Source organism: Brachyhypopomus gauderio, chromosome 2 (genome assembly GCF_052324685.1).
Source record: "Brachyhypopomus gauderio isolate BG-103 chromosome 2, BGAUD_0.2, whole genome shotgun sequence".
NCBI classification, from domain to species: Eukaryota; Metazoa; Chordata; class Actinopteri; order Gymnotiformes; family Hypopomidae; genus Brachyhypopomus; species Brachyhypopomus gauderio.
The window spans coordinates 8,382,483-8,409,752 of NC_135212.1; the positions used below are offsets into that span (position 1 = coordinate 8,382,483).

Consider the following 27,270-nt stretch of genomic DNA (forward strand, 5'->3'; position numbering starts at 1 on the left):
CCCCACCACAGGTAAGAACCCCCTCAACAAAAAAATCACATCTAAACAAGCTTTTAACATAAATTACACAGTAATCTTAATAGCCATCAACAACAATAACCCCAACAGGTCAATAACCCCTCAATATCAACTACCCCACAGCCAATTACCCCTCAGCAGTAATTGCCCCAAACAGCTATATTACCTATTAACTGCAACAACACCATTAAACGAATAGCCTTCAACAATATCAAATACATCTGCATTAACTACCCCAATGGCAATAGCCCCTCAACAGTAATTGCCCCACCACAGGTAATTGCCCCTCAACAACAAATACAACATCTAAACAAGCTTTTAACAGGAACTACACAGAAATCTTTAAAGCTATCAACAACAATAACCCCAACAGGTCAATAACCCCTCAATGTCAACTACCCCACAGCCAATTACCCCTCAACAGTAATTGCCCCACCACAGGTAAATACCCCCTCAACAAAACATTCCACATCTAAACAAGCTTTTAACAGGAACTACACAGTAATCTTAATACCCATCAACAACAATAACCCCAACAGGTCAATAACCCCTCAATATCAACTACCCCACAGCCAATTACCCCTCAGCAGTAATTGCCCCAAACAGCTATATTACCTATTAACCGCAACAACACCATTAAACTAATAGCCTTCAACAATAACAAATACATCTGCATTCACTACTCCAATGGCAATAGCCCCTCAACAGTAATTGCCCCACCACAGGTAAATACCCCCTCAACAAAACATTCCACATCTAAACAAGCTTTTAACAGGAGCTACACAGTAATCTTAATACCCATCAACAACAATAACCCCAACAGGTCAATAACCCCTCTATATCAATTACCCCAAAGCCAATTACCCCTCAGCAGTAATTGCCCCAAACAGCTATATTACCTGTTATCCGCAACAACACCATTAAACGAATAGCCTTCAACAATATCAAATACATCCGCATTAACTACCACAATGGCAATAGCCCCTCAACAGTAATTGCCCCACCACAGGTAATTTCCCCTCAACAACAGATACAACATCTAAACAAGCTTTTAACAGATACTACACAGTAATCTTAATAGCCATCAACAACAATAACCCCAACAGGTCAATAACCCCTCAATGTCAACTACACCACAGCCAATTACCCCTCAGCAGTAATTACCCCAAACACCTAAACTACTCCTTAACCGCAACATAATCTAACAATGATAACATTAAAACAACCTTTAACATTAGGCCATCAACATTCAAAACAGCGTTTCGACTGCTTTGCAAGCCAACATAAAGTTTGTTCACAAACTTTGCCTATCTAGTTATTTATATAATTTCATTATTTGATTAACTTATTTTATTGTTTGTTTTATTGTACTTATTCTGTAAAGCAATTTGAGTTGCATGTATGTATGAAAGGTACTATACAAATAAAGATTATTATTATTATTATTATAACGCAACATATGTTTGTAGCACAGCTGTTTCCTATTCATTTTGGTTTCCAGTCTAGATTATGCCCAGAATTGATACAATTCTAAATGCTAAAAGATACAGATTCAACATGCACACTTGCTGTGGGTAAAAAAAAAAGCCAGGAGTGCAATTTCTGATTCCTAACATTTGTGTTATTCATATTCACAAAAAAAATGCACAAAAAGCTAACCTGATTTCCTTTTCTACATCATGGCTGAGGTAGAGTGCCCTCTGCTGTTCTGAGGAGTAGTAGCGGTTAGCGTACACCTGGTCTCCTTCGCGTGTAAAAGCCTCCCTACAGTTACGAGGAGGACATCCTCTTTGCATCACTCTCCGTGCATCTTTGTTATTCTAACGACAAATAAGAGCACATGAATTACAAGATGAAAGACAATTTGACCATACTAATACTCTACGATGAGTTACAGTGATGTACTGCATGCTGCTTACAATGGCCAAACAATATCACATGGCAAAGACACTTCTGTTTACTCACCTTAATAAGCAAAATGGTCTCTATACCTCTCATATCAATCAGACAGTTGGCCACAACTGGATTGTCAATATCCAGGGCCTGGAGTACTGTTGGATACTGAGGATGATTAACAGCTCTGTCAAAGAGAGAGAAGATCAGTTAGTGAAGTAAATTAGAAGGTTTAAATGTTCAACTCTCCTGAACTGGCTTAAACTCTCTAATGCACACAGGCTTCAGGGTGCAGAAATAAATATAGCAAGATGAAAGCAACAGTAGTGACATTTTTCATTCTTGTGCACATGCTTTAATGACAGAGTGTGAGAGCTGGAAGGGGGGGGGGGACTAAGGGCAGGTTTGAAACCAGTTTTTAAATGAAACGCTCTGGGGGACACATTTCTAAAAACACAAGTTGTAATGATTTGTGGAATTAAGCCAGGGCAAAAGAAGAATTAATTATACTAAATCATAGGTTCGCACTAATGAGCCCTAGATATTTGATTAAATGAGTTGGGACTGGATTGTGTGTACATTTCAGCTGCAAAAACATATAAATAAATAAATAAATAACAAGGAAAAACATGTTCTAGAGTAATTTTGCCACCACTTTTACTTTATAGAATTTACAAGACACATGCAGTCTGTATGCAGACACTAGGAGACTCCACACTGCAGTCTTTTGGTCTGGTCTTATGGTGTAAACTATTTGTCAAAATTAATAATGTATGGCCCTCAGTATGAAACGAATACTTAAATATATGAATATACAAAGTCTTAAATACATTTCATTCTTTCATATTTACTTAAGATACTATTACATGTTGTCAGGGCTCTTTTTTCAGCCTGAGAGTTTCATGCCCAAATCCGGCCCAAAATTATTTTTCCCTCCCAATCGGCCCAAACTAGAGATTGACATGAGCCGCCCATCAGGAATCCTCCCGAATCTCCCGATTAGCTACTCCGGCTCTGCATGTTGTAATTGTTATTACTTAAAATTCTGTATGAGGTACCTCCATACAGGTTTATGTGGTGTACAGAAGGTAGACAAAAGTTTGGATACCTGGTGCTGATGTCATAGAGTGTGGCACTAAATTCACTGACAATAATTTGAGGCCTTCGATCCTTTGCAAAGTTTTGACTCATTAGAGACTGTAGGACTTTCTCATCCCTGTAGTTATCACAGCAGAAGGCCAACATTAGTGCCTTCAGACAGCTCTCCACAGCAAGACTCAGTTCTGCATCTCGCAACCGGATACAATATCCTAAACACAGACAATTGGACATTACTGTTAAAAGCATTCAGGTTACCACTACTTTGACCAATAACTTGGTCCAGTTAAATCTGCTTTCACACCAGACAGACTGCACAGTACTTAATAATAATGAAGTACTTGTCAGTACATATTTATTTTATCCATTCAACATGATTCTTCAACAGAATTTGATATTATTAAGGAATGCATATACAGTGAAATGTTGAAAATGCCCTCAAAAACAAATGCCGACCTGATTTGCATAACCACCGTGACATAATATTTGGAATCACGAAGCAACCAAAATGTATTTACCAAATAAAAAGTAGTATTTTACGTAGCATTATTAGGAATGTTATTTGAGTAGTCAGAGGATCTCTCTGTATGAGATTACATTTTTCAGCATTAATATGCACATCTCACCTAATTCAAGTGCGCAGTCCAAATACAAATTGGTAGCATAACACAAATGACACAGACAAAATAACTTATGAAACTTATGCACCTATTACAGCTTAAATGATTATTTTGAACAATCTGTAACAAGAAACTGTCGACAAATATTTCAGTGGTTGGATGCATATGGGAATGGAAACATAAGTATTAAAGAAGACATAAGTTTCATGCAAGATGTGCAAAAATAAGATAGCAACACATTCAAAATATTATGAAATATTCTGGTGTGGACTACGGAGAAAGAAGAAAACAGCTGTATGCTAAATGTGTTTAGGATTAAGAATAAAATAAAATACAAAATAATTTTATTAATCATTTTCACAGCTATAATGCTTGTTTTTATTTACTTAGAATAATAGGAATATACTGCAAAGTTTGAATTACATTTCAGAATGCTTATGTATGGTCCTGTACAGTATATTTATAGACGTTGGAAGGTCTTACCAAGAGGTCCCACAGGTTTTACTCTGAAGTGTCCTTGACGATTAGCTTCTTCAATGGCTGCTATTAATGCTGGCATTCGCTCACCAAAACGACGAAGTCCATCTTTTCTACTACCCTCCATAGCAGCCAGATCCCGTTTCTTTGAGTCAAATGCACGTTGCAAATCCTGCTCCTCTCGTCTATAGATTGTGGAGATGGGGAGAAGGAGGGAGGGAAGGAGGAGAGAGAGAGAGAGAGAGAGAGAGAGAGAGAGAGAGAGAGAGAGAGAGAGAGAGAGAGACCGAGACAGAGACAGAGACAGAGACAGAGAGCGAGAGCACGCATGAGAAGGGGAGGGAAGCTTGATTTGAAATATCACAGAAGCATCAAAGTATTTGTATGGGTGTGTGTGTGCACACATGCACTGCTAACAAATGGAATGCAACATATCTGAACTTTCACAAGCAGAATCATAGGATGGAAAATAACTAGCTGCACAGGCTTACAGTATATGGATAACACCAGACTAAATCAGTGGTGCAGAACTAAGTCAAATGCTATCATTGCTTCTTTCAAACCTGTTCAAATCACACATAAAACAATTATTTTAAAAAAATAAATACCACATTTATGTTTACTGACCTCATCTTATTGAGCTTGTCCTTGGCACTGTTATAGGCCTGCTGAAACTGTTCGATCTGCTGAGTAAGAGTTGAGTCCTTAAAATTCAGAGCATCCAACTCAGTTTGAAGGCGATTCATTTGTTCCATGCGGCTCTGGCTGGACACTGCACTTGACTGAGTGATACTGTGGAGGGAAATGCACAGCTCAATGGAAAAGTGGAATAACTCCCTTAATTCCCTTCTTTGCGTGCGATGTACACACCTGTATTTCAGCTCACTGATCCGTTTGGTCAGCTGTTCTTTGTCCCTCTCCAAGTCCCTTAAATTTGTCGTTTGCTTATGAAGTCGAGCCTAAACAGATGGCAAAAACATTCAAGAGATCTCAAGTGATTTTAAGAGTGTAAAATTACATTCACTGTTTGGTGGAAGGGAACTTTATGTTTTATCAAATGTTATGTTAGGGTGACTATCACTTCTCAACAGAAAGGACTGTCAACGGTAGGCTGTCTTTGCAACAGCTCAGAAAAAATAGCCTTTTCTTGTATTTATGTGGAGAAAGTACATAAATGGCCAAAACATTGCTGCTGCAATCCGTCTATACGAGGCATCTCTACTGAGGAAGCAATGACAGAGGCGTGCCATGCTGGGTACATTCCAGGTGACCAGACCACTTGGCAAACTGGGCTAATTTGAAGATGTAATAGTTCTCGCTCTTCAAAAAATAGTAGTGTAGAAAATCATATTCCTACTGATATTTGCTAAAACTATCACTATGTCCTGATAGCAGTACATGAGACAATCTGAAAACCTGCTCTGGGTTCATCTAGTCCTCCTGCCATCTGCAAGAATCTACTGCACCCAAATCAGAACAACCAATCAGAGCCAGGAGGAGTGGCTTCTAGAGCTTTGCAAAAGAAGAAACTCAAGCTAAACAGAAAGGATGAACACTTGAGAAGCTTTTGAGAGGAGGAAAGCTAGTCTCAGCCACAGGAACCCAAAGAATTTAAAACCCTTTCCGAGTTAGCCACATTTCTGCTCGACACGTGGGTGATTTGCCCTGCAGCAAAACATCTCTAATTCAACTGTTGCGTTTTTCATGCAGTCATGCTAAGGCTAGTTTTTTTTTTTTTTGAACGTTGATTAAAAAATCTTTGTGAAGTGCTCAGGAAGTAGTATTGGTTTTGTGTTTGTCCTGATGTGTGTATGTGTGTGTGCCTGGGCTAAATGTTCTCATAATTGGCTTACTACTTATTTTAGATCTACCCATTGAGGACTACCCATTCTATCATCACACAAACATCTAAGCACTAAAATGGGTTCATACTAGTTCTTTTTATTTTGTCACTGGCCAGCAATATCTATTAACCCTCATTAACCTTTGCTCAGCAGCCTCTTCTGCCTGTAGGGGCATTGGAGGTGGGGTATTGGAGGCGGGGCTGGATCACAGAGAGGGAGGGGCAGGAGCCTGGAAGTTTTTGTTCTAGTTTTCCAGACAAGGCTCACAATGAACCAAGCCAAATAAAGCCAACTAAATAACTATTCATCATCTTGTGGCAATTGCAGAAGGTTGTGAGGTGAAGGAAACAAGACATTTTACATGTCTGCCTCCTGTCAGAATTTCAGGATTCACATTTTCACATATTTAGTCTGACAATATGCAAAAAAAAAATCTTTGGATCATAGTTGAATACCCCAGTGGAACCACTGATAAACAAAAATATGTTCACATCAAATTCACCAAGATAATCCTCCTGAGTTCTGGAACTAGAGCGATGCTTTGGGATGCATTGTTATCTCTGAGGGAACTGTGAATTCAGCTCTCTGTTAGACAATTCTTCAAGAATTGCATCGTGAGACCCGAACAGAAAGTGTGTGTTGTTCCCTCCGCTTCCTTTATATGCATTAGTAGGTCTTGGTATATGGTAATGTCATTCAGTGTTTGAAAAGTCCGACAGGTGCCAGCGTGTTTAGGAACGTGAGCTCAGCATCACCCTGTAACACCTCCTCAATCCCTCTCAACGCTTCACCCTCAGGGTTCCACACACAGCTTTGCAAGCATTACACACAAAAACGTTGTAGTGCTGAAAGGCAGAAGTGTGCGCGTGCACTCGTGTACCTCTGCTACTCTGAAGGCTCGGCTGCGTTCTTGGACTTCATTCTTGAGTTGAGCACATTTGGGCTGCATCATCTGCAGGCGCTCAGTAACGCGCTCCAGCTGGTCGTGGAACTCCTTATACTTCTGTTCCGCTTGTGCTACTTTCTCCTGTATTGAAACAAAAAGCAAATTAAATATTTAGAACTGATATTGGAGCTGCAGACAAACTTTAGGAGTGATTTTTTTTTTCTTTTGTATCTAGCAGTGCATATATAAACACCGGACGTGTTTAGGTGACATTTAGGTGCAAAATCACCTTCCACTCATCCACTCTTTGGTCATATTTAATAGATGATTTCTCTTCTCCGGTGATCTTCTCTTGCATGATCTTTACTTCCCGTTCCATTTCAATCACCTAAGCACACACACGCACACACACACATGCACACATACACGCACACACCTGTTATTGCTTTAGAACTGCGTTCAAGGTGGGAACATATTTTGCATTCTTAGGCCCTGTTCACAACTGCCATTAAAATGCATCCTGGATGATCGAATACAAGTGGGCAGAGTAGAGTCTAATACAGATAAACATGTCTAAAAACAGTGAACTTCATAACTTGAAACCAATATAAAAATCTTTAAATTCCCTACAAATGCATTTCTGGTGAAAAATATTAAAGGGTTTTAAATACAAAAACTAATTTTATGAAGGAAAAAACTCTACTTTTTCCTGAGGACACTACATATCCTAAGAGCATCCTCACCAGTGCCCAGGCCATCTGGCCCTTTAATTCTCCCAGCTTCTGCAGCATCTCATCCAGTGAGGCCAGGTTCTTATAACGCGCCTCTTTCTCCTTGAACCCGCATCTCATTTCATGCAGAATCTGAATAGGTTGAGAAGAAAGGGTGGGAGAGAGTGAAATGGAAAAGGAAAGAAAAGTTTTTTTTAAGTGGGGAAGGAAAGAAAGTGGTGAACAGGGAGAGGCAAACGAAGATAGAATGAGTTTAGACAAATTAAAAAAGATGGATCCTGTAGGAGGATGGGCTTAGTGGGACCACGTCCTCCCCACCTTTGAACTAGTAAGGACACTAGAATATCATATTTCTACCAGACTTTTCCCATCATATTTTCTGAAAATCATCTGAATCCGATTATTTTGGACTTAGTCATGTAGGCTAGCAACATAAAAATAAAAAGTTGAATGATGAACATTGACTTATTGCTCGCAATGACTGTGACCAAATGGAGAACAATAAGGTTAACAGGCCTGTAGTATCAGCTATAGCTCCCACACTAAGGAAGCTTTTTAGTTTGAAATAATTTGGTAACACTTTACATTAAGTGTTTACTTACTAACATGAAGTAATGTATTAGTTAACATGAACAACACATAAATTAACACAATGACAATTATTAACTAACGTTAAGTAAACATGTTGCGGCTCCTGTTTTGGCTCTTTGTTGCTCGCACCTTTTTAGAGCTTTAGTGTTTTAGTTTGGAGCAAAAGGGACCAAAGAGCTAAAACAGTATGGACACACTTCAGTTCCTATGCTGATAGATTCTGGATATTTCCAAGTTACCCATTACTTATGTAGGTAAATCAGTACAATGTAATATATTCCTTTAAGGTCGCACCAAAAAAGGTGCGAGCAACAAAGAGCCAAAACAGGAGCCGCAACTGTTACATGTTTACTTAACGTTAGTTAATTATTGTTAATGTGTTACTTCATGTGTTGTTCATGTTATCTAATGCATTACTTCACGTTAGTAAGTAAAAACTTAATATAAAGTGTTACCAATATTTTTTTTATAGTTAAGAGTGTTATGTAATGAAATCCAAAATGTGGCACAATGTTTACCAGTGAGCAGGTTCAAAAACAAGTGCTCATCACTGCTTAAAGTTCCAAACATAATGTGCTTACTTCTTCATGTTTCTCCACTGTATTCTGGGTCACAGCCTTGGTTTCCATAATGTAGCTGTAATCTTCTTTCATCTGCTCTAGCTGAGTTGCTTTCATAAAGAACTGCAGAACAACATTTAGGCAACTTTATTAGCTACACATGTAATGTAAAAATGTGATTACATACTTTATTGAAGCCTAGTAATGTCAGAGATTAAGTGATTGCATTTAACTTGCCACATAAGTACAATGCAATAAATTAACAGCACAAATAATTTTAAATTGCACAATTTATCGTAAAATTTATTGACATAAAAATTATAACTATAAAACAATATAACTATTTTGTTTTGAAGTTATAATTGTGATTGAGGTGGGGGCTGTGTTTCGTCATTCCCTAAAGATCATCAACATGCAGTAGGTTTGACACGGAGCGATTATATACATGCATATCTCAATATATACTTGTATATCACAGTAACCATATCTCTTTTATTTCACATAAAAGGCAGTCAGTGCAAATACATTAGACGCTCACTTTGTACTTGTCTCCCTCTCCTTTGGAGTGGAGGAAATGTTTGCTCATTTCCTGAGTAAGGACAGAAACAGGATTGTCGACCTGAACAAAGAAGGGAGACATGGAAGCAGAGAGAATTCTTTAGATACACCATCTTCTGAAACAGCATTTGACAAAATTCATCCAGTAATGAAACCTTTTTCCCTTAAATAGTACCTGGATATTGAAGTTATCAAGAATGGATACAAGTTCCTCCTTTTTACACGGGATAGACTGACCTAAAGAGGAATTAACAAACTTTACTATGCTTAAAAATGGGTTCTTTAATTAGAAGCACAGGACATCTCAAAGCCAAAGTTCCTGCTCCAAGCCCATGAAAATAATGGGAGAAAAATAAAAATAAGTCATACAATGCATTCTTAAAGTAACTCATAATTAGACATGCAAATAGAGCCATATTCAAATATGGGGTCATCTGCAAACTTTTTTTAAACTGATCTCCTGAGTCACAAAACTTTCACATTCAGACAGCAACAAAATTTCCACAGGAGGACCAGCTTTCCAGTGGATTGAATTTTCTGTCTATATCAGATGGTAATTTGAAATGGTAGGTTAACTGCAAATTATTAAAAAAGTAAATTATTACCATTTGAGATTTAAGGAATTTGCAATTATTTATTATGAGTCATTATTTATAGAAAACCAGAAGTTGATATTGTACCATTGTGAATAAAGTACACATAACGTAATATCTGCAATTATTATTACTCCTATGGTTCTCCCAGATAACATGTGAAGTCTGGGTTTACCATCCATATAAAAGAAACGGTGGATTTAACAGCAAGATGCAGCAGGTAAATGCCTTTTTTCACCCAAACACATCTGAATGCAAAATCACATACATTTGTTTATGGGTGGGTCTAAAATTATCAGACATCCACTTATTTAGGCAAAAAAACAGAAGGCAATTTGGCTTAGAATTTTCTCAGATAATGACAGACATGAACAACCTGGATGGAAATAAAAATCACAGAGTAGCATCTGTGAAACAGGAAAGGCTTTATACAGATTTAATCCTGGCTCAAAAGGGCTTATAATTAATAATTGGCAGTGATCATTCTGCTGCTGCACAAAACTGAAAATACCTGCAAAATGGCATAAGAGACAAGTGAATGTGATGGGTGACAGTTTTCAAACAGTACGCATATTGTGTCAAGTCAAGTTAAACCAAAGACCATTAGAAGATTAACGTTTGACTTAACTTAAAGCCTTTTGGTCAGGAGAAATTAGGAGTGATGGAATTAAAAGATGGAATCATTCCAACCTTCGACCATAGAGGGCCGAAACTTGACATTTAGAATAAATATAGTGTACCTGTTTGGCTCCTAAACTTATAGGTTCTCAGTCCTTCGCTGGAAATGCGAAGGTCAATTGTAATGGATTGCCCAAACACTTCTGGTTTATATGCATCCTGGCCTCTGTTCCTCAGCGTGATGGAGACTTCTGCAGAGCTAATCAGACAAACACTTGTTAAAGTGATAAGTGTGGAAAATATCTGTATCTTAATTAAGAGAATGATTACCGATTGAACTACCTCTCGCCCTCTTTGACAAAGCCTTTGAGTGAAGAGCCCCTATTAGTGGTCTGTGCTTTGCCTCCCAGACCCACAATCAGAGCTGTAAGTATTGCACTCTTACCACCTAACACAAAAGCAAACAAAAGCCTTAATAAGCAATAGCCTCCTGGGACTACATCTGGGTACCCTGACTTCCATCAGAACAAGTGCAACTCACTTCCATTGTTTCCTACCACAAAGTTGACATTCGGGCCAAAAGCAAAGGGACCAAGTAGAGAATGGCACATGAAGTTCCTGAGAAAGATGTTCTCTATAATGCCAACCTCCCCCGAGGCCTGGGGGAACAGAAGAGAGTGCTGAAACCACTTAGGACAAAGAAAGAAATTACGCAGAAGTTAGATAGCAAGACAAAATATAAGGGAACATCTTTTTGGCTTCCATAACCCACAGGAAACATGTGGAGTCTTGAGCCAAACAGATTAGTGTGTGACAGTGATTATAGCGTACTGTGTCCTGAGCTTTCAGTGTGCTGGCATAACAGTAGTGATACAATGATACATTTGTGTTCCCTATGTGAAAAAGTGCATTTTAAAATCCATTACACTTTGTGATGTCCGAAGATCACTGCTGTCTGAATTTGACCAGGTTCTTTCCTCCTCCTGTTCTTGTGATTCTGGGTGTGATGACCTAACTCTTTTTGAAGGCACTCCCAGTACTTGATTACTCTTTCTTTTCGACATCTGAAAGCAGTACAAAAACAGAAACCGAATATTTAATCTGCTGAACATTAAAGTCAAACAGTTGAAAAGAGCCCATATATTCTAATGATTGTGACACTCGAGATCAGTTAATGAAATCTGCCTTCCTGTAAACTGTAGATAGACTGCATTGCACCCCAATTAGCCAAACACGCAGTTTCAAGGGTTATTAGCCCCTCAGTATCATGTACTCATCTGAGGATGCCTACAGCACCCTTGTAACAATAATGATCAAAAGAAGCCCTTAACAACCTTGATGTCCACAAGGACATGTTCTTAATACTATTTGTTATTGTTATTTATTGTTATTACACCTAGTGCTTTGGTTGTGTCAAAACCAGTGTCGACATGGTGAGCATGCAAATATGGAACAATCTGGATGTTTCAGTTACTATAAGGAAGATCAACATGTGTAGTTATATAGGTGTTGATTAAGCATGACACTCATAATGAATCATTATTATTTTGGTAAGGATGTGTGTACAGATCAACGCTGTTGAGGTGTAAAAAATGTTTGTGTTATGTTTAATGTGTTATGTTTAATGTTTAATGTTTTAGCTAACATTTTAAATGTAATTTTAAGTCTTGTGGGGAAAAAAGAAACGGAACCCAAGATAAACGCATATAAAAGAGAAACCCGAGAGAAAAGGTAAAAAGCTACGGTTGATGTTAATGCGGGAGACCCAGATCAACAACAAGGTTGGAAATCACAGCTCTAGGGGACCATGTGAACAGGGGCCTTTCATCACTTCCTACATAGATGGCGGCAAATGCACCATCAACATGCAACTTCGCTTTTACTACACATCACATTTGGCCAAGTAGTAACCTTGCTACAACAGAGTTGTCCGTTTATGTCGGAAAAGAAGAAATGTATTTAGACAGACCGTTACCTAGCTAAGTTAGTTAACCTAGCTGGGACACTCTTGTTAGTTGGGAAGAGACAAATCAAAGAAAGATCATTTGAGAGGAGACCGGCAGGTTTGAGTTAGTAGCCAACACAGCTTAATACCGACGCTAGTGTTTCATTACCTACGGACAAAACCTAGTTTAACTCGAAAATACAGATATTTGATTTCATGTGTAGCTAGCTAAACCGGTGACCGCGTTAATCAGTGATGTAGCTAGCACTAGCTAGCTGTCGTGACATTAAATATATATGCATTTAAAAAAATATAAACTTACCTCAAGCTGTTAGTTGTGCTTTACACCACGAAGCAGCAGTGGGTCAGCACCACACACGGGCTGGTCCTGGACACGACCTGCAGCTGTGGTCAAAGTTACCTCCTAAAGGGCTGTGTTCGCTACTCAAATACAGAATACCGTATTTTGGTCTCGTTAGACAATGTATCGTCACCGCTGTCAAAGTTTATGCTCTCGTTTTCCATATAAATACAAGGTGAGAGAGCCTTCGACTTTAGCGAGGCTGCGACGTGCGCCTGTCTAGCCGCCCTCCCTGCCCCAGAGTACCGGCGCTATCTCACGGTCCCTCCGCGCTCGGCTTGTCGTGCCTGACGGCGAAGCGCGCAGGCGCAGACTACCTCACGTTCCCTCCGCGCCTGACGGTGAAGCGCGCAGGCGCAGAAGATGCGGGTCATTTCCTGTTCCGTCACAGGGAAAGGGGTGGACACTCAGAGCTTTCAATGATGAGTACATTTTCACCCACAGAGGCTATATTCAGTTCAAGAAATTGCAATGTGAACAGACAGCAACACTTGTACATGGACCACGAGGAAGGAGGGCCAAATAATAAACTATACAAACCTGTTCAGATTTAATGGATAGCTATATACATAGAACATTCTGAAACATATTCATTACCAAATAGGCAGAGTAGGCACCAGTCTGTTCCTCTTAGGGGCCCTGCGACAACAGGCCCACTATAGCCATAAACCAAAGGAGACCGTGGTTAAACAATTCGAACAAAAGTAGAGAAAAACAATAGAACAACTATTTTAAATTAAAGTAGGGGAGATCGGGTATGGTTGTAACACTTTTTGCTTCAGCATCTGTAACTCACTGAATTTTTGAGCTAGAGTTCTCAAACCTTTATACAAAGTATACCCATTTGTGTACTAAAAATGGCACCAATTCAAACCTCAATTCAAATATCACAGCCCTCGTGAGTTGATGTCAAATACATGGGGTTCCTTTGTTACAACCTACCCCACTACCAGAGTTGTAACAGTTATAAAAACAGAGGCCACACCATGCAATATGCTTCAAAAAGAGGTTTATTTAAATGAAAGAACAATCCAGAACAATCTCTCTCTCTCTCTCTCTCTCTCTGTGACTCACCATAACTCATATCCACTTTCTGTTTTACTCAGGAGTGTGTGTGTGTGGGTGTGTGTGTGTATGTATGTGTGTAAATTAGTGTACTAGAGCACTAGAACTTATTTAACAATATGTATGCTTAATGAACCCTAATACAATGTACCTGCGTAAAGAACATGTAGGTCAAATAATAAACAATATCAATGTGTGTGTGTGTGTGTGTGTGTGTGTGTGTTACATGGCAGATACCATGTGCCTTTGCAACTGATCTGACTGACTTGTCCTTATTTGTGACCTCATCAGATGATTAAAAAAAAAAAACATTTGCAGGCACACCTCTGTCAGTCTTTCTTTCTTTTCTACTGCCTATGCATTCTTTAAAATTATTGAAAATCAAGAAAGTTTTCTTAGTTGCATGTAAGGTGATGGTTGTAACACTTTGTAACAGCTGTGTTACAACCCACCCCACCCCTGTCAGCCATTGTTTAACTAGCTGTATAAGCAAGGTGATTTGAAATTAACAGGGGAAAATGCATCACAATTTCCCTGAGAAACAGTTTAATGTAATTCATAATAATATAATTCATATGGTTTAATCTGCAATAGTATAAGTACTAAACTAAACAAAATTCTGAAATTTTCATTCAGAAATTTACTTTCTCACTTCCAAATCAATTTTTTCTCTATGGAATCTCCATGTGCCTGTTTCTCTATGGAATCTGCATGTGCCTGTTTCTAGTCTTGATATTCACCATGTGGGATCAGGGAGGAATTGGGTAAATACTGGAATGATCATATGACTCCTATCATATCCGTGATGGGTGGAACTGATGGTGTTACAACTCTCCCCATGTTACAACCATACCCAGTCTACAGACAAGAAGAGGTCTGAAGTCTACATCTTTCCCAGTGAATGATGTTACTCTTACCTTGTGGCGTAACCCACAACATGCTGAACTAAATATGCCACACAGACTGATTTAAACAAAATAATGGTCAGTTTCATCCCATTTCTTCTTATGACACAGTTCCCTAACTTTACCTACCTGTGACTGGCAGGAATAGGTCACCATTTGTTGCCTCCCATGGTTTGCAGGAACACGAGATCCTGCATCCCTATAATAAAGTTTCATAACAAAACGCTCGACTGTCACATCAACATTTGAAGGCAAAATGTATTAAAGGGCAAATACAAAAAGTATCTTAAATGCATTTAGTTACATTTCTAGATCTGCAAGTTTGCATTTCACCTACATTATATACTTTTCACTCATTCAGAACCTACTGCCAATATAGAATAAGATACCCAGCATCTATGAGATCTACTTCCCGCAGTGACTGAACAGGTATGCCAACAGGTTTTTCCTGGACACCTGCCAAACCAAACAGGCTCCTGGTCCTCCATACAGAAGAAAAAGCTCTCCTCATGAAGGCTCCAGTCAGCGTCACATTAGCATGACTAAACTTTTTTTTATCCTGAGCAGTGATGTCAGTAAGGCGTTACTCTAATCTTACCACTTGTTTCAGTAATGAGTTACTATTTCCAGTCCAGTAATCAGATTAAAGTTACTTATCCAAGTAACTGTGCATTACTATTTTTATTTTCCTTAGTGAAAATATATATTTTTGCTTTCTTCTTGGCTCAGTTATGCTTTTAATAACGCCATACACTTTTGCGTCTGACCGTAGCGCTTGACTCCGCACGTTGCGTGCGAACCTGTGAGAGCGCTAGCGCGTTCACGTCATTCTGTGCAGTGTTGTCCGTAACGATGTGTGGTAGTGTAAAGAAACACCCCTCAAAAACAGGGGATTGAACATTTACATGACCAATTTTAATGTTGCTTTGTGTTCCAGGTTTGAAAAGTGCTGGAATTTTGGCTAACGTAGCCTACTTAAAAATGCTTGTAAAAATTGTAATGGTATTTTACAACAAATAGCTGTCTGACTGAATAGTTCGCTTGTATTACATTTACAAATAAGTTTTACAAACAATACCCCGCAGCAACACAAACATAATGTCAGGAAATAGCAGCTAATAACTTACCACTGCATGTTCATAACTATAAAATAACACTAATAACAAAACATCAGTTATAATACAATAACAATGTAATATAAATACATTATAACATGTAAAAAATGACAAACATGTAATTTAATTACCGGTACATGTAATAACTGCAATTACACATTGTAATTATAAGGTAATAACAATGTAACTACTCTGTAATAATAGGTTAAAATAAGTTGTAGTTCCAATATAACTACTATGTAAATGTAATTACTAATGTAATGGAATAACATTATGCAACACAATGTAATTTTTACATTTTTAATAATGTAATAAGTAAACTGCCCAAGGTAATAAGCTGAGCTACAAATTATAACATTTTTATTTGAATTATCTGTTAATTGAAGGTGTACATCAGGCTTTGTGTTTAGTGTGTTCATGGAAGCAGAGTGATGTGCCCAGTGGCGCACACACACACCTGCAGCAGTCCAAATCACCTGAGTACTAATCACAAGCACCTGTGCCTTGTTCTTCCTATTCAAGCCCACTGGTACTGCCCTCCAGTGTTACACACAATACAACAAGTTATTAGCCTTCTCTTCAGCATCCGTGCGCTTCCAGTTTATTATTTTATTATTTCTAGTTAGGTCAGCTCGCCACTGTGCACCTTTGTTTTGACTTTATGGAGAATCTAGACCCTCCTTACTCTTTTGTCTCTTTCCCCATCCTTGTTCGTGTCACAGAATGTGCAGCCACTCACCCAGTGCTGGACCGACCCGACGAGCGCACAGATGGCAGCCCTTGGAAAGTCCGTTTGACCACCTCACTCGCTGCATGAAAAGCCTCTCCATGAAGAGAGTTCTGCCATCCGGGCAGATGCACATGAAGCCCTTGGTAGCTGAGGGGTTGCTTTGTCATACTGCCACCCCAAAAGCCTGTGGTTGGAACGGATGTAGCTGGATGGAGCCTCTGTGATGTGTTTGTGCCTATTAAGGTTTTGCACAAGAGACACTGACTCCAGAGAAGTGGGGAAACCTCATGGACCCTGGCACATCACTCCCCACATCAAACTACACATAGAAACTATCCACACATAACACAGATCTTTTACCTATTCCTTTTCTGTGATTGTCTATATAGCAAATTAGTCTATAAAATGCATTTTTGATTCCCTTAAAATCATCTTAATGTTTCTCAAACGGCAATGAGAACACAAACTACCTAATCACTGCTGAATCAAAAGGATCAAGGGTCAGTTTTCATGGTGGAGATATAAGGACAGTTATTAAAATCTGCTACATTAAGCCTATCGAATTCTGACTCGTCACTAAAATAACAAGCAGACATCAACGGACATTACTGCACATCATGTGATCACTCAGTCATCACCCAGCATGTGAAGTACATTTTCACCGCTAATAAGAATGATATATATATAAAAAAAACCATTCAGCACCATTTGACATTTTAACTCTGGAATTAGACAAGGAAATATGTGATGAACCAATCATATCAGAGGGCTGCAGCACGTTCCTTAATTTCTGCTCAGATCTCACACATACTACTGCTGTTATGTCCAAATGCAGCCTTTTGTGCCTGTAATAATTACTATTGTTATTAGTATTAAACAACTGAAGTGTGGAGTTGGAGGAGTACCATCACCGACTACAGTGAAGCCAGCCACCTAGTGGTGGAGGGGGGAAATGGACACGATTAATCAGCTAATGAGGCGGCTGTGGGCCTGATTAGCATATCATCTCAAGGGTCATTAGGCCCACATCACTACCTGAACTTTAGACAGTTCATGCAACAGAAATGCACACCGGACCACAACAGAGTGGCAAATAATGATTTAGCTGGTATACAATAGCGTTATTAACTCACAGAAATTAGCACGAAGACGTTTATCTCTCAGTTGCTATTTTTAAATGTGTTCGGTGCTTTCAAGTATAATCACAACACTTGTAAAAGGTGGATATCTGAACAGACTTTCATCTTAGCCAAATAATTTCCCCAACAAGCAGCCCAGGACTGAAGTATGACTGATTAACTGAAGAATGTAATTCATCTTTCCTGTTTTTAAAAAAAAACAATAGTAAAAGGGATTTTTTTCCTCATTAGCTGCTTACTTGTGCTGTGTGTACTTTTATCTGAAGTGAAAATGCTAGATGGACTTATGGACAGAAACTCAACAAAGATGAATGTTACTTACACTTAGCAAAACACCACTGTTACCGCGGATTAAGTGTATTTAAAAAAATTGGTACAGGTTGATTTATTGTTCATGAGTGAATGCTATTTGTAGTATAATTCAATTATAGCCAGTCACAGAATAACAAAATATTGATGTGAAGTCTTTATTTTTTATTTTTATTTCAACAGAGCTTTTCCCCCCTTTTCAAAACAAAATCAGAAATAAAAATGAAAAATGGGAGTTGAACAAAGGTCATCAAACGTTCTCCGAATCCTCCTGCTCGTCTACCGTTACAGCAGTTCTTATGAGCTTGGCACCAGGGTGTTTAGTTCATATCCATGTGATCAGATCCGTGTCAGCTGGTGCCAAAGTCCAGAAGGCAGAATACTTTCCACTTTGTCCATGATAAAGTTGAGAGGTGCGAACAGGGTGCTGAGAAACTGCAGTGATGAGAAAAAGAAAAGGGTTAGCAAATATGTAAAACTGGAGGTTCTTGTAAATAAAACAAGTTACAACAACTGCATAATATTTTAACCAAATAATAATGTGCCTAACAATAATTTATTTCAATAGTGCTTGAAAGCTAAAATGGGTTTTAATTCATTTGACCTATGTACCTGACCATTTAGGATGCTTGTATATATCAGAATAGCATATGGTGTCCTATATAAATAGGACCGTGAAGCTCGTCCCCTGAAACGCTGGAACAATTGGTTAAAGTGCGTCTATTGGATGGATCAGTGGTTGTCACAGTTTTAGACCAAATCTCACCTGTCTCAAAATCAAAATCCTGATATGAGCATACACACAACAACTACAGAACTGATGATACTTTAGGTCATTTTGGTATCTCATGCAACTAAATGGTCTTTGAACGTTGATGGACACGTGTACAAAATGAAAGTTAAAATGAACTAACCAAGAGCCCACACAGTTGTAGGCTATCACTGACTGACCTTTGTTTTTAAACAAAAATGTAATTAAATTTTAATAATAATTTAACTATTGCTGGTAACGATTAGGGGTGTCACGATTTCGGTATTAAATCGAAATCGATCGAAATTATGTCACGATCTCGAGCCTCGAAGTCAAAAAGAGGATCGACGATCCCTCCCTCTAAGCTACGCAAGCACCCACACTACGCAAAGTAAAGCCTGGTTTAAACTAGACACGTCGCGAGGGTCCGCGCGCCGAAAATTACGTAATCGCAGTGGCTCCGCCCGTGCCCGCTGGCGATTCGCAAGGTCGTGCATCTCTCGAATTTTATAACTTCGCGCGTGCCGTGCTTCAGCACAATGAACCAAGTCATGTTTTCTGGGCTCATAGACCTTTAGAAGGTGGAATTAAAGCACCTAATTAAGTTAAATATTTATACATATACTCGTAATGATTCGAAATAATTCGCTTTTTATTCACATTATTTAATGGTTGTTTATTTTCAAAATGCCCAATCTTAACATCTTCACATTCTCTCATGTTTCGTCCTGGAATTACAAGAGGCTCGTATTTGTTAACGTAATACAAGAGAACTGTTCAGTCAGAGAGCTATTTGTTGTGAAATGAAGTAGTTACACTTTCAAGCATTTTCAAGTACTTTAGCCTAAATTCCAGCACTTTTCAAACCTGGAACAAAAAGCAACATTAATTTTCGTCAGGTAAATGTTCCTTCCCCTGTTTTTGAGGGGTGTTTCTTTATACTACCATATATCGTTTTGGAGAACACTGCAAAGAATATAAACGCCTCCGCCGTTCGCGCGAGGTGTGCGGAGTCGCACGCTACAGTCACTCGCGAAAGTATAATCCATAATAAATAATCCAGTCTTGACGTGCCTCAGGGATTACGTCACAAGCAGCGCCGTGCGGCCGTTACGATTATTTAAACAAATTTAAACATGGGTCTGTGGTGGGAGCTGAGTGCAGAGCGTTGAGGAATGATTTCGATTGGAAATCAGACGTGCTCTCTGTCTGAGATTTATTATTATTAATTTTTTTTTGCTGACGCTGGTCCAGCATGGCGCGTGCCAGTGATTATGCCTCGGCGTGCCAACAGTGGAGTGCAATGCAGACCACTGCCATAGACTAATCTAAAACTGGCATAGGGCTCTCTGCTGTAAATCGAGAATCGAATCGTGACCCTAAAATCGGAAATACAATCGAATCGAGGATTTAGAGAATCGTGACACCCCTAGTAATGATTTTACTTTAGATCAGAATATGTCAAGATTAAGAGCACTTGCATAAATGATTCCTCATGTATTGTATCTTGGATTTAACCTTTGGCATCTGGAGGGGGAAAAACCTCAAAACCCCCAAAAAAGCAATAACAATCTAGTGTTCACAACTCTTGGGCTCTTCAACACAAAAAACAAAGCATTGTTTAAAAGTTCACAAATAACCTGCAACACCCAGTAGCGGTTCTAGACCATCTAGACTGGGAGGGCTTGACTAGGACCAGTATGTCCGTTACAGCTTACATTTCATGAAACACCATACCACCCAGGCAATGCATGCTGGGTAATGCTTTAAACTACTAGCATTTCTTAAAATCTGCTATTTAATCACATGGGCTGCTCTGACTTTAAAGACCTAGGGATGGGCCAAAGCTAGTCTAGCACAGTATAGATGTTCTTTTCTTTTGTAGGTATAGTTTAAGCCTTTACAGTATAGCTGTGGTTTGGTTGTGTTCTTTGATTTTGTCCATTCAAGATTCTTTTCCTTAGCCCGGGTCCATCTACTTATTTCCTGCCAATTTATTTTATATATGATCTTATCCTGTTATTTATATCGGCTTGTATATTGTGGCAGTAAAAGTCCTGACTTGATTATAATAAAAGAGTAGATCTTCTCCACGCCAGATATTTATGTGCCTCCATGTCTGTTACCCAACTATACACCAACTGGGATGCAACAGCTGCAAAATGATAACTCCTATAAAAAAAGCACTGCACACTTGTCATTAACACGCTGAGCTAATCTTCCACAAGGCATTATTTTCTTTTTGACACAATATTCCAGGTTTCCTCAGTCGAGCACGCATGCACCCCCATGGATGCACACACAATAATAATGGCTCATTTTGAATGTCACAGTAACAGAAGTATGCATATGCTAACTAGAATAGAGCTGCTTAAAAGATAACTTGCTAGCAAATTGTACGGAGACATTGATATGTTTTACATAAGGGCAACATTCAAGAATGGATCTGAGCGTATTCAGCAGGCACAGAGAGAGCATGTGTCATGGTTGTTTCAGCTGTTACCATGGATGAGAAAGATGGACCAGATATGGTGCAATTTTTTGTCCATGCAGATTATATTCTTGTCACAAATTCAGACATCAAGGAGTAATGAATGACCATTTGAAATCACATACATATCTGGGTTACATCCAACTGGAAGTTACATTTCATGTAGCTCTTTTCTGTCAGACTGTAGAAATTTTTTTTATTTGAGCGACCCATCTGTGTAATGTTTCTTGTGTTGTTGAATCTAAATGTTTAGCTTTAGAGGACACTAGCGGTCGCTCAATACCTTCAAACCTTTTCAGGAAACAGTGGAGTTAAAGATTTTAGTGAGAACATCACTAACTGTGTAAAAACTGCAATAAACATTTGTTCTGAATTATACGCAAGCCATACTTTGTCCACACCAAACAGAATTACTGGCCAGTTGTCAAAAGAACAAATGTTACACACATTTTTTAAATGTTTGTATACCTATTACACTCAGTCCCTCTCACACTATCCATCATCAGATGTTTCTTATAACATTACAATTTTCCCTGTTTCAAACTTTCCTCAGTTAAATTAGAGCTAGCCAACTGTCGCCAAAAATAAATAAATACATAAATTGGACTCACTGCCTTAGCGAAGACTCCCATGAGCTCTGGAAATTGGTGTGTGAGGAGTGCTAGCATGGCGGTGAAAGAACAGAGGCCCGCCGTAAACAGAATGAAGAAAGGAAGCTCCTTCTTCGGGTACACAGACACCTCATGAAACACTGCTTACACACATAAGAGACGGTAGGTAGAGTTAGCCAAACACAACAATCAGATATACACTGGAAAATCACCCACATAAACGTGGATGAATGCTAATAAAAATCTATATTCAAAATGCAATACATAATGCTACTTAATGGATTCTTGCCAAAAGCATCACTAGTTAAACTGACCTGGTTCATGAGCTGCACATGCTAGATTCAGATTATAAACAGCAGAGCACTTACAACTTCGACACTTTGTGGGAACAGTTACACATTATGGAACAATTTTCAAGTTCAAATAATTAAAACTCTAAATGCATTTTAAGGACTGATTAAATAAAATGTCACTATAAGTTTTGTATGAGCAACAAGGTATTGAGAAAATGCTACCCCATGACCATATTTTGAAAGAGAAAACCTATTGCAAAACATTCACTGAGCCCAGTTGTCATTAGAGTTGGCAAAGCAAAGAATTACAAAGAACTGCTGAGAGAGGGGAAAAAACCCCTCAGCAAATCAGTTAGCAAAATGGCAGCTGACTTCATTATAGCAAAAACCTCTCAGATCTAAGCAAAGAGTAACACCAATGAGTCAGGAAGCTAAGCCAAGTGAGAGTCATTCAAATAATCATGGCAGATGACAAATGTAAGCACTCACAAGCACATGCTCTGAAATGATGAATGCAGAAGACTTGATCTAATTCATAAGATGGCTGCATTTACATCTTGCAACATACCTGATTTTATTGCAAGTAAACTGCAACCTCATCATGCAAGGTTAAACTTCTTAAAAGGTGCCAAGTTGAAATAGATGTGCTAATGTTTAAAGAGGAAATCACTGAGACATTCATTTCTTATCAATTTAACAAAGAAAATCAAGTTTCAACAGAAGCTGGCTTTGTTGGTCATAGAGCAATAATTTAGAATTAAAAAGAATAATGAACATGTTTATAGTGCCTTTCACAAACTCAAAGGATGCTTTACAGACGCACCAAGGTAAAAACAGAAGTTTTGTGTGTGTGCACGTGCATGTGTAAAATAGCACAGGACATTCAGATGTGATGACTGATGACAAAAGAAAATAGAAATGACTGTAGAAACAGTCAGCAAATCCCTATGTCATTAAATCATTCCCCTGAATAATTCTGTTGATGCAATGCATGTGCTCATGTGGAAATGGTACTCTGAACCATTGGCCCAGCAGGGCAAAAAGAGCTAAAGTTTCAGAAAAAAATATTGATTTGTATAAATGTTTTCCTTGATATTTTAATGTTCTATTAAAAAACGGTTTGAGGGTTAATTGGCTATAATATCAGAGCTGCAGGAGAAGTCTCTGAATTGTGTGTGTGTAGTATCTGCACATGGGTTTCTTAGTACATCTGAAACAGCTCAAATTCATAAAATAAAATAAAAAGTCAAATAAATAAAATTTAAAAATACCATGGGCTTGGTATTCTGCTCTGCTACCAGACAATTTTATCTGAGACTGCAGGGTGACTGCAATTCTTGGGCTGTTCCGACTGGCAGGCAAACTGCACTCTTGCCAAGGTGTACATCTCCTAGATTTAACAGGGCCAACAATGATGGTGCCCTTGGGTATGCTACTGGATATTGTCAAACTGTCCGAATCACTGAGGACAGAAGATTGCCTACTCTGTCACAATCCACAATTCTTAAGAGATCTGTATCTTAATGTGGTGCAGCAGATACTTCTATGACAGAATGCAGGCACAATACAACCAACACACAGAGGTCAGCATGCACACCACACCAACTAATTAAAACTACTGACAGATCTTTCAGCTTGCTAATTCTTCCTCACAAGTGCTGAAGGGTCACCATTTTCTGGCTACTTAAGACATGAAATCAGATTGCTACCAGAAAGAAATGCACTTCATCATCCTTTCTTCTGGATCAGAACTGAAAAATATTTAGTGTTCATTAAGTGGCAAATAAAAGTTAATGTACTATACATGCCATACAGTACACAATTACTATTGTCTTAAGGGGGAGCCAAGAGGCATCAAACTTCATTGTATAAGCACAGTGAATAATAGAACTGAGATGTCTGATGTAACTTGGTCAGGGTCGACCTTCATTATGCATCAGTTCCCTGGCAGGAAAGAATCATGATGTCTTCTTTACAAACACACAGCTACCCATACTACATGTGCTGTATTGTGTGTATATTTGTATATAAAAAATAAGTCAAAATATTTTAATAACCAGAACATATACTGTGTGGATATTTAGTAAATCAATTCTTTTAATGCCAAGACCACAAATTAAAGAATGTTAATTTGCACAGGCGGCCAAAAAAGTAAATGAATGACACTGCATGCATAAACAACATCTAAATCAGGTGTTTGCATGTGTTAAATATTCGTGACAACCATGTGGAGTTAGTTTGGATCTCAAGCTACCAGAAACATGATCTGAAATTTAAAATACAGTTAGACATATTAGAACAGGCAAAAAAGTATGTTTAAGAGCTACGTGGTTTCACTGTTGTTGCTGTTAAATTTGGAATTGTTCCAAAGTAATTCCAGTTACTTGCTTTTTTATTAAATATAATTTTGTTGAAATTTATTTCTCTTCATGTTCTGTACATGAAATAAGCCACATTCAAATTCACCTTGTATGATTTTTTTGACATTGTATGTATATTTTTGCATACACAGCAAGGACAGTGGGCATAAAGTGATGGAGTGATGAATCAACATTCAGTGTCTGGCAGTCTGAGAGTTTTGAGATGCATCTGGGTTTTGTGAGGAGAACAATAATTACTACAAGTAGTGCCAGCAGTAAAGTTTTGTGTAGGAGGGGCAATGATCTGGGTCTGTGTTTCAGGGTATGGGCAAGGCCCCTCAGGTCGAATAGAGGATGTTGTTTATACTACAGTGTTAAAAGTAATTTGTGTGTACAAGTTTATGGCGGCAGCTTGGGAGAAGTCTTTCCTTTTTACAGCACTATACACCTGTGCACAAAGTGAGGTCCATGAAAACACAGTTCGACATAGCCACAAATGTTTGATGAATTTGGTGTGTCGAAACTCCAGTGGCGTGCACATAATGCTACCTTCAATTCCACTGAACAACTGGTAAATCAATTGTGAAGCAGGCCTTCTCATTCAACATTATTAGTATTTGAGCTCATAAAATCCTTTTTGATTGAATGTTCACAAATTCTATCAAACACACTCCAAACTATTGTTGAAAGCCTTTTTAAAAAGAGCAGTGGCTATAATAGTTGCAACGGAAGCCCATATTAAAACTCTTACGAAAAAAGGTGTGCTGGTCAGGTGTACACATACTTTTGGTCATATAGAGAATCTTCAGTATTTTTGACTATTGACATGGTTTAAATGAAGAACTTCTCAAGGTGTATGTATTCCTCATCTACTCATCACAACGACAGCAGCTGCAAATTGTGCAAAAGTTTAGTGACTGTTCTTCAGTTGTATTAGTTTAAACATACAATCATCATACTCAAAAATATTTTCAGGCTTGGTAAACACTTTTGCAGATGGTAAATTATCCTTCAACACAGCCCTGTAATTAGCACTCTAAGGTAGAAAAGCCCTAAACTGCATATTTATAAAGGCAAAACCGGATGATTTTGCATATGAAAATCTTTAGTTAATCAGACTTTAGTTATCAAAATCAATTAATTACTGCTTAGAGACAGGAGAATCTCTTACTTGGTAGGAGCTCCCTGTCTGCGGTCTCTGTGCAGATTGGGTATGGATAAAACAGATGTCCTTTTTCCAAAGGGTAAGGAATCATTCTAAAAGCTGGAAACCAAAGTATGTTGAATATATATTATCATTACTATTCCACCATGAATTTAAACAGATTTATTTTTCCTTCACATTTACACACAAAAAGTTGCTACTTAATCTCAATGCCCCTCTTTTGACTTGGTTTGGGATTGAAGGTACTACAAACATACATGTCTACAAACGTATTTTTACTAAAAAAAAAAATACACTGGCAAAAATACAACAGTGCCTACAAATAGCGAACACAGATACTCACTGCCTTCCCAAGTACAGTGCAGTAAGTTGAGCGCACCCTCCACTCTCTTCCAGTGCTGCAGGTGGAAGAAGGCGTAAGCTATGGCCTCACTGTCGCCCCTCTTGAGAATGTGCTCCGGTGGCAGTATCAAACTTTTCATCTCTAAGAGGTACTGCGTAAAGCAAATTCCATCACTTATCAAACAGCAGCAGCATGTAGACGAACTGAACTCATTGTCATTCTAGTAGCTCGGGACCTACTTTAGGTACGTGTGGGTTGAACTCTACTGCTCTGTGTATGGCTTCCACTGCATTCATCTCTGCTGTACTTAAACCTCGTCGAGAGGCTGCCTCTGGAGAGAACCTGCAAAAGTAAGCAAAAAAAAAAATTAATAAATAAAAATAAAAAATAAAAAACAGTGCCATTATTATAAATGTCAGTAACATGGAAACTACACACACTTACATTTCAGATAATAAATAATGCAAGGCAAAGATGATATGAGCATTATGTATTCAGCTTGACATGTGGTTGGACAAAACAGAGGCATGGGTATTGAGACGACAAGGTTGTCGGGTACCCCAGTGGTGCTTGGTTTAACCAAAAGCATAACCATATATGCATTGGGAAGTAGTACCTATTTTCTAATTGATATGTTTAATGGCTGCTAAAATAAAAACAGAGTTAATTTAACAGCAAAAGGCAGCAAAGGGTACGTAATGTCACAGATTCAACACTGGTGAACATTAAAGCAGAACAATCCTGACTCACTTGTCAGACACTGCTCTAGCTTTAAGAAGGGCAGCTGTGTAGCATATTGTTGCAGATTTTGGTAAGCTAATGTCTGTGGAAAGAACAAAATATTAAGAGTAAACAACATACAGTAACAATTTAGGTGAAGATTTGAACATTACGTGCAATATTGATACAGTGCTTGCATCAAAATGTTACAGATTCATCCAAAGTGCATCTAAGTGGTTAAAAGCCATTTCACTAGATAAACACGGCAAGCAGGGCAGGTTGCAACATACCGTCATATTTGGCAAGAACTGCCTGTACATCGGCGTAGTTTTGCAGTTCGAGGAGTGACTCCAGTAGGTTCTCATGAATATTGAACATACTGAGGAGAGGGAACTCCTTCATTAACTGGAAAAAATACAGCTGTTATATGCAATACTGAAGTATAGAGGTCAGGTGAAAAAAAGATGATGAGAAAATAGC

General features: G+C 38.5%; 2 protein-coding genes across 7 annotated transcripts in view; both read right to left on the reverse strand.

The window, feature by feature from the left end:
* Positions 1-13,094, reverse strand: part of LOC143486065 (structural maintenance of chromosomes protein 6) — a 34,384-nt gene extending 21,290 nt beyond the window's left edge. The window contains exons 1-17 of the mRNA XM_076985864.1: positions 12,755-13,094; positions 11,414-11,551; positions 11,029-11,146; positions 10,830-10,935; positions 10,610-10,746; positions 9,452-9,513; positions 9,257-9,337; positions 8,740-8,841; positions 7,580-7,699; positions 7,126-7,224; positions 6,831-6,977; positions 4,977-5,065; positions 4,734-4,898; positions 4,113-4,291; positions 3,020-3,221; positions 1,984-2,098; positions 1,678-1,838 (exon numbers count right to left, since the gene is read on the reverse strand). Of these exons, the coding sequence (XP_076841979.1) occupies positions 1,678-1,838; positions 1,984-2,098; positions 3,020-3,221; positions 4,113-4,291; positions 4,734-4,898; positions 4,977-5,065; positions 6,831-6,977; positions 7,126-7,224; positions 7,580-7,699; positions 8,740-8,841; positions 9,257-9,337; positions 9,452-9,513; positions 10,610-10,746; positions 10,830-10,935; positions 11,029-11,146; positions 11,414-11,551 (2,021 nt within the window). The 5' untranslated portion in view covers positions 12,755-13,094. The remainder of the gene's footprint in view (positions 1-1,677; positions 1,839-1,983; positions 2,099-3,019; positions 3,222-4,112; positions 4,292-4,733; positions 4,899-4,976; positions 5,066-6,830; positions 6,978-7,125; positions 7,225-7,579; positions 7,700-8,739; positions 8,842-9,256; positions 9,338-9,451; positions 9,514-10,609; positions 10,747-10,829; positions 10,936-11,028; positions 11,147-11,413; positions 11,552-12,754) is intronic.
* A 5,106-nt stretch (positions 13,095-18,200) lies between these two features.
* The window catches only part of st7 (suppression of tumorigenicity 7), a 35,715-nt gene continuing 26,645 nt past the window's right edge, over positions 18,201-27,270 (reverse strand). For 4 of the 6 annotated variants that reach the window (XM_076985904.1, XM_076985898.1, XM_076985914.1 and 1 more), the window contains 7 exons: positions 27,081-27,195; positions 26,821-26,893; positions 26,310-26,412; positions 26,071-26,221; positions 25,734-25,826; positions 21,910-22,052; positions 18,201-18,491 (listed from right to left, as the gene is read on the reverse strand). In XM_076985904.1, the coding sequence (XP_076842019.1) occupies positions 18,396-18,491; positions 21,910-22,052; positions 25,734-25,826; positions 26,071-26,221; positions 26,310-26,412; positions 26,821-26,893; positions 27,081-27,195 (774 nt within the window). In that variant the 3' untranslated portion in view covers positions 18,201-18,395. Of the gene's footprint in view, positions 18,492-21,909; positions 22,053-25,346; positions 25,454-25,733; positions 25,827-26,070; positions 26,222-26,309; positions 26,413-26,820; positions 26,894-27,080; positions 27,196-27,270 lie in introns of those variants that run through there. The other 2 variants (XM_076985887.1, XR_013123130.1) reach the window with 2 other exon arrangements.